At 43.1% G+C, this 15,549-nt stretch overlaps 1 protein-coding gene across 1 annotated transcript; it reads left to right on the top strand.

Annotated features, from left to right (window-relative positions):
* Positions 1-4,740: 4,740 nt before the first annotated feature.
* tbx5b (T-box transcription factor 5b) lies at positions 4,741-13,849 on the top strand. Its single transcript, XM_041937558.1, has 7 exons — positions 4,741-4,835; positions 5,115-5,234; positions 6,668-6,815; positions 8,354-8,506; positions 10,331-10,422; positions 11,389-11,642; positions 13,263-13,849. The coding sequence occupies exons 1-7, from the start codon at positions 4,744-4,746 to the stop codon at positions 13,847-13,849; spliced, it is 1,446 nt and encodes a 481-aa protein (XP_041793492.1). The 5' UTR covers positions 4,741-4,743.
* The last annotated feature ends 1,700 nt before the right edge of the window (positions 13,850-15,549 follow it).

The following is a 15,549-nucleotide window of genomic DNA, read 5'->3' as shown; positions in this document are numbered from 1 at the left end:
AACAAATTAAAGTGGTCACAATTAAGTTTTAAAGTGCCTAATTATTTTGTGTTTTTGATTCCCAGATAAAAAAAAATAGCGTTTATAAAGAACAAAACAATCAGCAGCCTACATTCAGCTGTGTGTATTAATTTTATTTATTTATTTATTTACTTACTTACTTACTTATTTTTGGATTGTGCAACTTTTAAGCAACGGGAGAACTTTTACAGAACTTTTCGGAAATTGTGTATTCGATGAAACTGCCTGTCAGGACCAAACGTTTTCACACTGAATCAACGGACTGCGGCGATTTAAGTTGTGTGATTATTGCAAAATCACTCACTTTGACTCGCGACCTATTTGTTTTATATTTGGAGGAGCTGCACGTTCACATCAAGCATGTTTTTCAGAATAATATGTAGCTTCTGTACAGAACACAGTCAGTGTCCTGAAGAGTGAACGCGTGTCAGACAGGCATCTCAAATGTGGAGGTTAATTATTAATACGCGACAGCGTCTGAGCTGATCTGGGATGTGACAGCAGAGGCAAGAAAAGTTCATTCTGAGCAATATATGAAAATGAATGACGTTTTATTAAAATGAAAGTTAGTCTTTGTGCATATAAAAAGTATTCATCGCTACATCTTGACGTGACGCGTGTGTTTATTCCTTCACTCTAACCCTGTGGGTTTTAAGAGCTGCATCCAATGAGCAAACAAATATAATGACTGTGATAAACATATTTCAGATGAATTCTTCTAAACTGAATAACTTAATAATTTCAAATCGACATTAAATAAATAACATGCTGTATTTTCTCTTATTTCTTTTTTTAATTATTTAAAAATGTGTTAGGCTACATAAAAGCCATTTAAGCAAAGTCAAGGTTTGGTGCTTGTTGCTCATTTTTTTTTTCTCTGTAAGCGATTATATTAGAATAAACTTTAAATCAATAGAGGAACAGTAACTCATCTATTTTTAATATACTTTAATCTATTGTCGGTATCAGTTTCACACGCAGAGTGTGTGTTTGAAGACACATCTTAAAAAACGGCACAGACAGCGTGTCTGCGTGTGTCTGCGTGTAAATTGACAGATCGATAGGATTATTGGTAGGGTATCAAAGCAGATCGGAAACTTGATAGGTCTGTATTTTTGCACACACACACACACACACACACACACACACACACACACACACACACGCACACACACACACACACACGGGGATCCTGTCTCTCCCAGCGGCAGCGCGCGCTCACTGCACCACCCGCTTGTCGCGCTTTGCCGGGGAGGCTGTGCACCGAGCTGCCGGTAACCGGTGGTCTGTCATCGGGAGATCTGATATTTAACACGGTAAGAGCCGCAGTTGTGGACGCTTTTGGAAACAAAAAGTGGGCACATGCAGATGCGCAAAACCGGGCCACATTTACGCACATAAAATCCTGAGAGGCTTTAATATTTAATTTAATTTGCATACAGTGTTTATGTTCACATTTTATATAAATACATGTTTTGTGCTTCGATTTTTATATATATTCAAATTTTAATGTATCTATACAGGCTACAGTAGTTTCCGTTTGAACCTGTGTCGGAGGCTGCCTGCTATAAATCTCGACACATGCCGTTGTAAAAGAGATATAGTCAACACCACAGACTTTTGGTGGAAATTAAATCAAAAATAACCAAGAACTGGTTAATGATGCATCAATCTGTCCGCAGACACTCTGGATAAGCAGGCTGCGGTGGATGAATGCAGGAATGCAGTAGAGGAGAAAGAGAGGGCGCAGTATTAGAAATCGGTTCCAATGGGTAACGGAAGGATCCAGCACGTTGACCTCCCGGTGACCCGTTCACCTCTGAACTCTGGATGCCTCCGGTGATCAGGATCTGCAGTAATCCAGTCAAAGTGAAGCGCGCCCGCGTCGCCCCGCTGCTGCGGCTGCCGCTGCTGCTGCCGCGAAAGGCCTGTGTCTGGATCTATACCCCGCTATGAGTTAATATGCATGTGTCCCTCATGTCATTTTAGGCCTGTGGCGTTAAAAAAATTAATCGGAAATGCACAAAGTAAATCAACGTCACATTTGGGTGTTTTGATAGTAAAAAGTTCCAGTTGTGTTTGATAAAGACACTGACATGAATTAGCAGCCTGTTACTGCTGCTGTTCAGCGCCCTGGGCCACAAATAAATCCTGGCATTCGTTATTAGACGTCTTCTTTCAGTCTGTGGATTGGAGATTAATTACAGTGAAATTAGGGTAAAAATCCCTGCTTTCCTCTTTTTCATTTCCATCCTAATGTGACCTATGGTCGTCCTCCTCTCATATCAATGGCCTAAAGGTTCAATTAGTGCCATGTTGTGCTGCATATAACGTCGTACAACAATGTCACTTTCTCTGACTTTAATAACAATAACAAGTTTCTCTGATCGATCAGGACAGGTCGATGGATCATTCAGATTTTTATCCGGGAAGAAAAGGAGTCAACGGCTATTTTGGGGTGTGTGTGATGTGACCAAACAGAGGATTAACTTAAACAGTGACAAATTACACAACAGACAGTTAATATGAATTTAAAAATAAATCACCTTCGACCCCAATTGCGCGTGCGTGTGCGTAAGTCTGTGCGCGTGTAGCCCTACAATGGTGTGTGTGTGCGTGCGTGCGTGTGTGTGTGCGTGTGTGATTGGCCAGGGTCGCAGCCATGGATTGGGCTGCAGATACCGATGCACCGTGCAGACCTATGGGAGCGCAGGGTAGGCAGAAGGGGGAGGGCAGAGTGTCTGAGGCGGACTCCATTTGTAATGCAGGGTCTGATGAGCGGGGTTCAGATCAGGGCTGCCACTGAGTCCGCGAGGGCAATAAAGAGAGAGAGAGGCGATATAAATGAGGAGGGAATTACATCCGCTTTGAACGGATCTCAACCTCCGCCGCGGTGACGGGAGGCAGCGGAGCGGACGAGCCGCGGTCTGCGCGCAGGGAGACCCACACCGGAGCGAACAACATTACAGCTCTGTACAAGGATCGTGGTGGATTTTTGAGAAAAAAGACGCCGCAACATCTGGACAGTTGGATTTTTAAATAATAATTTCGCGGGAAATCAAAGCAAGCTCCAAAAACACGCGAGCAGGCTGCAGAGCGCGCAGGAGCAGGATGAGCGTGTTTTCAGCAGGGGGAGCAGAGCAGTGCGTTTGAGGTAAAGGCCCTCGGGGAGACCGTCCAATATATATATATATACACACACAAACACAACAAAAACACACACGCACATGCCAGACACAAGCTGTGGTTATCTTATTTGATGTCAGTGATATGCATTTAAGAGCCGTTTGCGTTTTTAAACAGCATAGGCTGGAGTTTAACACACCGTTCAGCTGGTCACACACTGTGGAACTGCATGCTCCAATTATCATCACGCATTAAGGCTGAAATAGAAAATATGAATATTAATTAATTTAATATGACACTGTAGTCACAATACAGTCTGGAATCTGGATGCTTAATGTCACTTAAACATGCAATAGCAAGCTGTATCCTTCATCCTTCCTCATAAACAATGCTAAAGTTCAGGTTCATGCATATTTAATCTCCTTTTGAGGGGAAGGCTGTAATTAGGTTATTGGATCAGTTACAGTGTAAGTCAGTGTGATGGGATGCATTATCATTCATTATCATTATCCTTGTGCTGTTGTGCAAAGAGAAGACCATAATTTGTGGTTCTCAAGATCAAGGGCCAATAAATCTGTGTCCTCTAACAAAGACAGTTCCTCGACAAATATCAGCTGTCCAGCAGTTTGCGCCACTGATTGGCCTTTGTGGTTTTCAGTTGGGATATAAGTGTTTTTTCTCTCGAGTGCAAATATGTAATTTAAAATATTTTTAGGAGTTTAGACTGAGACTGACTTTAATTTGCACAGACAGGGAGGCTTCAAATTATATTCCTTGTAGGTAATTAATTAAAATATGAAATGTTCAGTGAAACCACGCACTCAGCTCGTTGCAACAGAACAATTTCTTATCAGATGTTTTACATTGGTAAAAGGGGCATAATACTAACCTGTGTGCGTGTGTGTGTGTGTGTGTGTGTGAGAGAGAGAGAGAGAGAGAGAGAGAGTGAGTGAAAGAAAGAAAGCTGAGATTTTTGTTTATTTTTGTGTAATGAAGCAGCAGCTTACATGCAGTAACATGTGAGAAGGTGCTCGCATATTGCAAACCATCATGCAGAGAGCAGATCCTCATCATTCCTGTACGAATTTGATGTGTTTGATTATATGTGTGTGTGTGTGTGTGTGTGTGTGTGTGTGTGTCTCAGTGGGATATGGCAAACGGAGGGGACCAGTTCGGTCTCGCAGAGCGTCCGGACTCGGACTGCATGGATTCCCCAAAAGAGACCAAACAGGAAGCTCACAGCTACACCTTAAAGTCTCCAGCTTCACCGCAGACGGCGTCCAGCCAGCAGGCACCGGCCTGTACCGCGGATCAAAATGTAAATATTGATGATCAATTATTGATTTGAACTAACAACTTTTATTGATGCAAAAATATTCCCCTCGCCTTTTAGTAATTGTGAGTTGAATTTACCGTCGATTAGTCTTACATCGTGAACCACTGAATTATTATTTCATATATACGAATCTCTATGCAATGACTATGTAAATGAATTGTGAAATCTAATGTGATAACTGTACAGTGTGTCCATGTGTGTTCTGCAGTAACTTCTCCTCCTCAGTTGTAGTGAGCTCTGTTTATATTCTGTTGTAGGGGATGGAGGGAATCAAAGTTTTCCTCCATGACAGGGAACTTTGGACGAAGTTTGATGAAGTGGGGACTGAAATGATCATCACCAAGGCTGGAAGGTAGAAAGAAAACATACTGTTCTTCAACATCTGTTGACTGCAGGTTTTTGACTTTGGGGATATTTAATTTAACTGTTTTTTAATGCCTTTGATAAAACGCCGTTGGGGGGGTTGAAAGATTTTTTGGCCTAACAATACTTCATGTCGCCAGAGCCGCGTGGAGACGTTTTGTCTCAAAGGGCTGTTCATTTTGTTATGTAACTTGAGGTATTTTATCATTTAAATCCGTGTGTGTTGGCAAGTTAACGCCGATATTTTTCCTGGCTGTGTTCCCTGTAGGAGGATGTTCCCCAGCTACAAGGTGAAGGTCACGGGACTCAACCCAAAAACCAAGTACATCCTGCTGATGGACATCGTGCCCGGGGATGATCATCGCTACAAATTTGCAGACAACAAATGGTTCGTGTGTCACAACATTTATACATTAATTTAGATTAAGACCCCAAATCTTCAGAGAGGTGTAGGATGTGTGTGTGTTAATTAATACATAAATAGATAATTAAATAAAAAGATAGAGAAAAAGTAGAAATTAATCATATTCCTTATTTTTGATATGTGAGCAGCCACATTTTTACATTAGTAGTCCGAGCCTAAAACGTCTGTAAACCGACGTCTACGCCGCGCTGTGGTGGGTTTCCCTCCTCTTCATCGCCGCCTGTGCACCGCGTAAAGGTCGGGTCCTTCTTGCAGACTGGGATGGCCTAGTTCCCTGTGTTTCCCCCCGTGACTGCCCGCAGGTTAAATCAGAATAAGACGGGTTCACCGGGCGGACAGACGGCACAGACCGGGATTAAAGTCTCCCATTCAACTGTGTACAGTGCTGCGGGGGAAATCCGAGCAGACCGCTGAGTCCACGGTGAGATCCGTCAGTGCTGCGCCTCTTCAGAGCATCACACAGTCGCTTATAACGGTGAAAACAGGAGTCTGGAGGAGGCGCTCGGTGTTTAGAGACAAATGTTGGGTGGGGGGGTTCGATCCCCTCAGCAGGCTGTACATTTGTTTCCAAAATATCACACCATTTTATTTTATTTTTCATTTCATTTCGTTTCGTTTTAATTAATCTTTGTCATTTTTGCCAGGTCACGTCATGTGACCTTTATGCCTCGCAGACTGAGAACACAGGCCAGGCTCCAGCAGCTCAGCAACACAGGCTGTGTTCAACACAGCCCAAGGCCTTTATTCTTCTTCTTTCATGTCTTTGGTTATATTAATTATTTAGATTACAGCACCCATTGGTTATTTTCAACCCTAATTAGTTTTATTAGTGACGTGTCAAACGTCAGATGTAAAACTCGCCTGTAGCCGAAACCTTTAACACATTGATTAAAAATTAATGCGCTGAACGAAAATCGCCACTCAAACAGGTTGGTCCTATTTTTACTGTCTGCTCCTGCATGTTAAAAGAGAGAAAATAGGCCATAGCTCATAGGTGAAATGGTTAAATTCGCACCTTTCTTGGTCGTTTGTGGTCCTTGTTGTTGTTTTAGTTTTTGGTGATTTGAGTTTTTCGGCAGGGAGGTTAACGGCCTCAAACATTTCTCTGGCACAAAATAACGAGGCTGCAGCACTCGCAGAGGTGGCCGAGTTAATTTGGGTCTGTTAAGCTTAAGTCCAGATGTGGATATCTGTGTAAACTTCAGCAAAACAAGGTGCAGTTTGTGTTTGTCTAATTAAAGCACCGGATAGGCCTGCTGCAGCCGGCGGCAGCGCACGCCTCCTGCGCCGCGGGGCGCCGGGCAGAGCGGTGCACGGCCGGTCAGACGAACCGCTGCGACCCGCTGAGCGTCAACGTCTGACCCTTTTCTCATCTGCTGCATTTTCGACTTCTTTAGGTCGATAACGGGAAAGGCAGAGCCGGCGATGCCCGGGAGGCTGTACGTCCACCCGGACTCTCCAGCCACCGGGGCGCACTGGAGCCGCCAGCTCGTCTCTTTTCAGAAGCTCAAGCTCACCAACAACCACCTGGACCCCTTTGGACACGTGAGTCTGAACAGTAGCCAGTTTTGCTAATGTGGTGCAGAACAAGAAAAATGTTCGTCTGTTTGCGGGAGTGTGAAAATATGTTTTGCCCTTGAATGTAGATTAGTTATGTCCCTTTAAAATAACGTCATCTAACAGACAATACGCCAACGTTAAGGACACAGCTCCCCAAATGAAAATGCTCTATTGGCCACATCAAACAGCCATAATATGCTTTCGCGATAATTAACCCTGAGTGATGTTTTAAGTCTAAGAAGAACGATTAAACACAGTACAGTCACAGCTACGGTGAGGCAGGCAGGCACAGCCCGACATGCTGCTCGGTCTCCTGAATGTAACTCAGCAGACTTCACAACACGGCACAAATCACCGCCGCAGCGCCGCGTTCCTGCCGCGTCCGCCTGTCATGGCGACCCTACAGGAACAGCCCGAGTCCGTGCACGCCGCATTTCACGGCCACGGCGAGCCGCACGGCGCGCGGGCAGGTGAGCGCGTCTGCTTTCTACGCGCGCGTCTCGGTGACTGCGCGCGCACAGGAACAAACAGAAACGTAATCTTTTCAGGCTTGTTAAATTAGACGTAATGATTTCAGTGAGTCTAAAGTCCATTAGCTAATACACGTCGGGCACGTCACCGCGATTAAACTGAGCCCCCCGGATAAACAAACGCGCTCGCGCCCGTGCACGCGCATACACAGAGAGCCATGATCCAATTAAAAAACACTTGTGGAGTGGCCTGTGTCGTGGGAAATAGTTCAGATTGTGGCACGAACGCACAGACTTTGTTATAGTGTTACATTACTGGCATATCAGAGCCGAATTTAGTCATGTACAGACGTTATAATAAATAAAATGTGAGTAGGGGTTGGTCACCAAGTACACAAATCAAGAAATTACTTCACTGATTTTTTTTAAGCACACAGCATTACATGGAATTATTTTCTGGTATTTCATTTCCAGTATACGTGATCCTGTGGAGTCTGTGGTCTTATATAACCACGTTAGTTGTGGCTGAAAGACAATGGTCACAGAAGCCATATTTGATTAATGCAATGAAATTAACAGTATACATGATATCAATAATTGTTTTGTTTTAAGGTGGCATCTTTTTTGGGTCCATGCATGTTTTTGGTAACTCTGGCATAAAATTAAGACCTTTAGAAAAAAAAACAAAAACAAATAATGTAAATTTATCTCTGCACAGCTGCACAGAACTGAATCAGTATAAAATAATAAAAAAGTATAAATATATACATGTCTTATATTAATGCAAGACATGATATCAATATTTCTATTATTTCTGGCTTTTAAAACATTATATTGATTTGATTTTCCTCTTGGCTTACATCTGTTTGATCCAACTAAAATGTAAACTGTGAATATCTGTCTTAAAGGTTCATGTCATCCAAGGAATATGGTACCTTGACATAAATTGGGTTTACCCTCCACCTGGCCTCCAGGCCCAGCATCTGCCGGTGGGTTTCTGTAAACATGACAGGTCTGTCAGTCTCACCTGCTCAATCTCTCCCCCCCGTGCAGATAATACTCAACTCCATGCACAAATACCAGCCTCGTCTCCACATTGTCAAGGCGGATGAGAATAACGGCTTCGGATCCAAGAACACGGCTTTCTGCACCCACGTCTTCTCTGAGACAGCCTTCATCGCTGTCACATCCTACCAAAACCATAAGGTAGGCTTTACACAAGACACACTGCACCAAAACACTGGCAGAATATAGGAACTTAAGTGCCACTTTATGTGCTTTAGACAGCTGCCAGCTGAATCTCTTTTATAGATGAAAAAATGGAATACAAGACAAAAAATAAAATTAGATCAGGTGTTTGAATGTGTCCCTGCCTCATAATTATTCTAACAATAATAGAAATGGATATCAAAGTCTCGTATGGAGATTTGCCTTTGGTCACTGGCTACATTCAAACTTCTCTCTCTCTCTCACACACACACACACACACACACACACTCACATGCACACAGACAGACCGTTTTGTCTTTGTTTGTATGACTGTCTGTATTTTGTATCCAGAAAGTCAATTTGCATCTTCTTTGTTTATATGTCCTTACTCTGTATTTGTAAACATGTCCAAAAATGAATTATCTGTGTGTGTGTGTGTGTGTGTGTGTGTGTGTGTGAGCACGTGTGAGAGAAAAGTGTGTGAGGGTTGGCCTGTAACGACCTGTTTCTTTCCCTTGATCTTGGCTGATCCAGTTTCCTCGGCCTCTACTACAATGACAGATTGCTGAAGCTTTAAGCCGCTCTGCTGGTTAAGTTTTCACAAGATAGCTTCAAATTGATCACATTTCACAACAAAACATAAATTCCATAAATTAATAAATCTCTATAAAAACTATACATTTTCTACAAAGGTTTGCGATTGTTCTTTTTCTTATGTATTGTATATGCTGGTGGCAAAATTGCCCACTTGACAAAATTCTGCACACATTTATCTGCAGCTTCAATACGGTTTTCTTTTATTTCTTGTAGGCTATAATAAAAAGTTCACAAAAAAACACATAAAGGCTCAGAAAATAGATCAACTTTTAGGTTGTAAACAAAATAAATAAATTATTCTTTTATTTATACTGGAAAGCTGAAGTATTGTATCTTATGTATAAACTTAATAATAATTGTTAATAGGAGGCAGATGTAATTATTATAACTGTATATGCTATTAGAATGTATTTATGTATGTAAATACATATTTTGTATTTTAAACCTCATTACTTATTTATGTTATGTTTTTAGCGGTGCTGTAGTGCTGTGGTGAGAGTTAGGAGGTGACCAGTGAATTAGTTTTCAGTACACTTTTTAAAATATTTTCTCAGTCTTTACATTTGTGTAAATAAAATTGGTTAATGTGTAAAAAAAAAAATCTTAAAACTTAATATTCCCATCACATGCAGTAACAAATACTGGTATCACACTTCTATGTTAATTCCAGCAGTGGGGTATAAAAATGGGAAGTATGAAGCTGGTATTTGCTGGAGGCCGTCAGTATTACAGGCACTTCAGAGTTTGTTTGAACCTGAGCTCGTGTCAGAGCTGCAGTCCACTTGCCTGCTGCGTGATGGACACGCAGTACAGAGGTTTCCCTCCATGACATCACTGAGAAAAGTTTGAAGACTTAACATCAAAGCTCCCAGCTTTGGACCTCTAAAAGCTTTGGCCTGAAATCCTGAAACCTGGCGACTGTTTGGGTAAACAGTTTATTCTGTGTCAGCTGGCGAGGACACTGTCCGCTCCGTTAGAAACGTCAGCGGCTGAGGAATGTTGGCAGGGCAGAGCTGCAGCAGGGCCGCTTTTAACATCTGCAGGGCCTCTGACAAATAGTAAACTACTGACTTTCAGTCAATGAAAAGAACGGTTAAAAAAAGCAAGTGTGTGTGTGTGTGTGCGTGTGTGTGTGTCTGGGCCTGTGTGAAACTGTGTGTTTCTTTTGGGGCCTGTGTGTATTAAGGATTAAAGAGTTAAAGGCTTTCTGTGTTTTGTGCTCAGATTACACAGTTGAAGATCGAGAATAATCCTTTTGCAAAGGGCTTCAGAGGCAGCGACGACAATGAGCTGCACCGCATGGCCAAGCTACAAGGGTGAGTCCAGCTTCTTTGTGTGTGTGTGTGTGTGTGTGTGTGTGTGTGTGTTTCCAGTGTCTGCATGCTTGTGACAATTCATTGGAAACAAAATCTATTCTTCTCTTTGAGGGTTGTTATGATTGGCTACATATGGTCTAAGCCCTGTGTGTGTATGTGTGTGTGTGTGTGTGTGTGTGTGTGTGTGTGTGTGTGTGGAGCCAAGCCGTTTAAAGAGATGTGAGCCATTGTCACCTGAAGGTTGATCTTAGCCTGAGAGTCGTCCAGACCGTGCAGCACGAACACGAGCATTGACAGATGATATCACATTGCTGCCGGTCGATGAGACTGTCGCTGCCGATCAGCTGATGGCCCCACATGGTGTCTGTTTGCGTGCTGAACTAATCATCATTCAGGCACTGTTGTGGCAGGCAGTTTAGAGATTTTAATAAGCCAATGGCAGAGGCTGACACAGAGGGGAGGGGGAGGAAAGAGAAGGGAGGAGGGTTGCATTAAACGCAGCACCCCTGTGTTATTGTGCTGCTGTGGTTGGTGGAGACGAGAGGAGGGCAGAGAAGAGGGGAGAGGAGAGTCTATCTGAAGTGACACACGGACGGATGTTTATTTTTAGAGCGGCGAATTATCTCACACACAACAGCACCGGTTGTGTGTGTGCGTGCGTGAGTGCGCGCCAGTGTGTGTCACTATCTCAGCGAGAGTCAGGGAGATGTGGCCCGCTGTCCCCTACATACCACAGAGTTCACCGAGAGGGCAGTGTGCACAGGGAGAGATCACAGCTGAAGGGATTGAGGACGACTAAGTAGACTTGAAAGAAAAAGGAGAAGGAAAAACAGGAGCGCAAACAATACAAGCAGGCAGAATTTAATCTAACAAAAATACCTGCAGAGAGTCAGCAGAGGCGGCTTTATGCAGCACACCTGAAGCCATCAGATGGAAACCACTCCCTCTGCTCTCTCTCTGTTGCAGTAAGGACTTCCCTGTGGTCCCTCGCAGTACTGTCCGTCAGAGGGCCTGCTCCACCGGGAGTCCCTTCAGCGGTGAGGGTCGGGGTCTGCGAGGATCCCCAGATGCTGTCCGATCCCCTTACAGCTGCGAGAACAGCTTAAACAGCAGCAGCCCCCAGGAGCTGCTGAGCGCTGCCCCCGCACACTACATCCTGCCTCATCCTCACCTGCAGCACGGCCAACAGCCGCAGGTGTACCACTGCACCAAGAGGAAAGGTAGGAGGAGGCCGCGAAAAAGAATTTACTGCCTGAGTCTCATGCTGGAAAAACAAAGTTAGCTAACTCCCTGACACAGGAGTGCAGATGTGACCCATGTGTTTTAACGTTCATTGAATTACTGCAATACGTTTTGGGTTAGGGTTAGGGTTAGTTTTTTCACACACCCTAATGTTCCCTTATTTCAAGTAAGAAAATATCAATAGAGCAGCAGAAAGCAGATAATTTCTGACTTCTCCAACATGTGTTTCAGGGCCAAAATATTCATAGTGAACAGAAAAAGCAAATGAGCAAATTGAGCAAATGTCATAGCAGCTGAGTGTCTGTTTACAGGTTACATGCAATTGCAATATGTGATGACTACAAATATACTTTGCAAACTATTTTCTACGCGCATTTCAATATTGACCTCTTGCTAATGCTGTTGCTGCAGGGACAATTTTGAAATTTTGTGACTACTGTATGCAACGTGTAAGAAAAAAAGTTTTTAACATTTTTCTTTTACCGTAAAGGACCTCAAACATCTCTTCAGGTTGTTGTTAATATCCTGCTGAAATTAATGGAAGCCAGTGGCTGCCTGGGAAGTAGGAAATTAACCTAAAAACCTGATTTACATTCATTCGTGCTGCGACATTCAGTTTGTGTTTGCAAACTGTGTGTAATTAGCATTAGATTTACCGAGGCAGCAGCTGAATGAATGAATAATTTATTTTCATGTCTGGTCATTTGCACATGCTTGCATGGGTTTATTCTGACATATTAATCAACAGCTAAAAGAAAATCAGTAACAATGACTCAACTACTTTTGCACTTGACTAGGGAAAAAACTTATCAGTGTTGAGACTTATTTTAGATCATACAATAAAAAATAAAAAGTGTAATGAGGCTGAAAATTCTAAATAATTCGATTCTAAATCATTTTCCAAGGCTGCAACTAAACTCAAGCTGAGAAATATTATTTAGGTGACACTTAACTGATCACTTAACTAATCAAGGGTGCAGCTCTTGTGACAAGTAATCTGTGCTTTCAGGTCGGTGCAGCCGTTCGATTAAAAAAACATGCAGGACTCCACATGCAAAATTAATCTGAAGCAAGGCACAAAATACTTTTTAAATCTGGACTATGCTACTTGCAGAATGATAACAAGTACAGCCTATACACTTTTTAGTTAACAGGGTATCATTTGAAATGTATAATTGCTATTGCAAATACCTGTTTTAGTACCAAGACCAAAAGAATATATTTTGATTTTCTTGCTTTGAGGAAAGTACACACAGGCCTTTTTCATTTAATATAAAAACCCAAACTTCTTAAATATTAAATGTTTAAACATAATGAGCCATACAGGCAGGTATTTAGTAGTTAATGGGCTAAAATGTGGTCCTTTACAGATCCTTTAACCCTGACATCATGTGTGTACTTAAGTTAATGTCACACAGGCTCTAAAAACAGCCAACATTTAATACAGCTTTTCTTCATGTGAACATTTTGTTCTCATCTCAGCTTCTTGAACTGTTAAATGTGGGAAGTTGGAAATTCTGAGCTGGAACCAGTTTTCACTTGTCATTAAGATGAGATGGAAAATCAACACAATGTTTTCTCTCTGTCTTCCTCTGCAGTGGAGGACAACTGCTCTTCAGGAAACCGCCAACACCCGTACAAGAAAGCCTTCACTGGTAGCTCACCAAGTGAGGGCGAGTCTTACTATCACCCCTCCTCCTACCCTCCTCCTCCACCGGGCCTCTCCAACAACCCTGCCCTGGGTCTCACTGACTCCCCCTACAGCTCAGACATGGGACAGCGTCAGGCGTGCATGTTTGCCGGCTCAGAGCCCAGACTGGATGAACTCAACTGTGCATCCTGGTCATACACCTGCCCGATCCCCTCTGCCATGACCCCTATGGAACCTTACCCACCTTACACCCCTCATCCTCCCTACAGCTCCAGCCCTCAGGGCTCTCGACTCAGCACTATAGCCCACCAGAGCTCTCCGCCGCTGGGAGAACACATCACCCACGACCCTTATCAGAGCCAGAGCTCCGGACCTCCCTCTCAGAGCTCCCAAAACATTCACAGCAGGCAGCTCAGCCCTCCTCTCAGAGAGTATCCTCGCTACACGCCCAACCTGTCTCCTCCTCTCTACCACACATTAGAGACACACACACACATCAGGTGTGGAGTCCCAGAATGGAGTGCAGCCTCCTAACTGAACCAGAGGACAAACCTGAAAGACTGATTAGTGGACAGAGATTCCTCCTCTCAAATTCAGTGACCCTTCTTTCTGCTCCTCTGAAAGATCCTGCACCGCATACGGACTAAATGTGATATTACCTTTGTAAAATAATTGTGAAAAGTGTGACTTTGTGCTGTGTGAAGAGGTGTCATCTGTTATTCATGTTTCTCCCCTGTGCTGGATGGAGCAGTGGATTGTTAAAGACTGGACTTGGATATCTGTGACGCAGATGTTAAAAAAAACAAAAAAAAGTCTGAGCAGCACAATCAAAGTTGTACTTTATCATCTTTCCATAACCCAGAGACTGGTGTCATTTAACTGTTTGCACTGTGAGCCCTGTGAAGGCCAGGCCATGAACAGCGCTAGGCTGCTTTCCTCTCAATGACTCCCACCCTCCCCATTGTGAAGGATGTAAATTGTGACCCACTGGCAGACAGGCAGTAACATTTACTGACCAAAATAATCTCAGCTCTCACAGCAGAGCCTGGGGGAGGCGTTTTTTTATCTTTAGTGGAGCAAAGCACAGCTCCATGCTCAGTCTCAGTGAAGGAGAAAAGGCATGAGTTGCCTGTGTGTGCGTGTTTGTATGTAAAGCCTATGTCAGCTTAGCTCAAGGATGCCATGAGTTAATTTCCAATGAGACAGGCAGTAGTAGCTGCGGGCGCTGCACCATAGAGATAAACAGTTTGTTTAGACCACGCTACAGGCTGAAGGACCTGTAAACACTGTTTCCAGTGCATTCTGGGTAAATGCATTACTCAGCGTCATGCAGCTGTCACTGCTGTCCTCTTAGTCACCCCCAGCTGACCAATCGGCTTTGTCCGTTCGCTGTGAGCCAGCCAATGACACGCGCCTCTCTTTTATCCCGAGCTGACCAGTCAGGGCTGGAGTTCAGCATGTTTTATGTGTGCGTGTGTTGTCCCATTTTTGTTTGTTTCTGAATTATTCATGAGTCCAGTGTTGATCCTTGACATGGTAGGATTGCTCAGCAAACACAAAGAATCACAGTGCTGTAAATGTGATAATGTTAATGCACCAACTCAAAATATTCTTTTTAGTCTCTTTATTTTGAATCGAAATGCTCCCTGTCATGTCCACACAGCATTGCTCCATTAGTTGCGAGGAGAAGATCGGGTTAAATACATTTCCCTGCAGATTTGGGTCGTATTGCTCTCCTCCTTGCAGCTAAATGGAAAGAGACGTTTGTGGCACCAACCGTGCAAAATAGACGCAAGCTGAGATTTTGTTTTATTTTTGTGTAACAGAGCAGTTTTTTTATATTTTTGCCCAGGTGTTTTACATGCAGTAACATGTGAGAAGGTGCTCGAACATTGCAAACCATCAGTATGCAGAGAGCAGATCCTCATTATTCCTGTATTCATTTGATGTATTTGATTTGTGTGCGTGTGTGCAAGAATGTGTGTGCGTTACAATGAGATTTTTTATAGCCTTGTTCCTGCTAATAGTATTTATTACTCTAGATTTGTAAAGTTTAGTTTGTTGTTAACTTGTGAAACAAGACGCTATTGTTCAGAGATATTTGCTTCTCTTTGAAGGTTTGTTTCTGGTTTCACCCTCCATCTTCAAGTGGTGACAAATAGTTGTGATAAGCAAACAATATTTTCTGTTCTACGGAAATAAAGGCAGATTTATATACAAAACAGAATAAATTT

This window comes from Chelmon rostratus, chromosome 5 (genome assembly GCF_017976325.1).
Source record: "Chelmon rostratus isolate fCheRos1 chromosome 5, fCheRos1.pri, whole genome shotgun sequence".
Classification (NCBI taxonomy): Eukaryota; Metazoa; Chordata; class Actinopteri; order Chaetodontiformes; family Chaetodontidae; genus Chelmon; species Chelmon rostratus.
This window is presented reverse-complemented; position numbering and strand designations above follow the sequence as displayed.

Coding starts and splice junctions, on each gene's coding strand:
- tbx5b (XM_041937558.1), top strand. CDS start 4,744: ATGGAGGGAATCAAAGTTTTCCTCCATGACAGGGAACTTTGGACGAAG. Junction 8,507..10,330: donor CATCCTACCAAAACCATAAG/GTAGGCTTTACA, acceptor TTTTGTGCTCAG/ATTACACAGTTGAAGATCGA. Junction 11,643..13,262: donor CCACTGCACCAAGAGGAAAG/GTAGGAGGAGGC, acceptor CTTCCTCTGCAG/TGGAGGACAACTGCTCTTCA.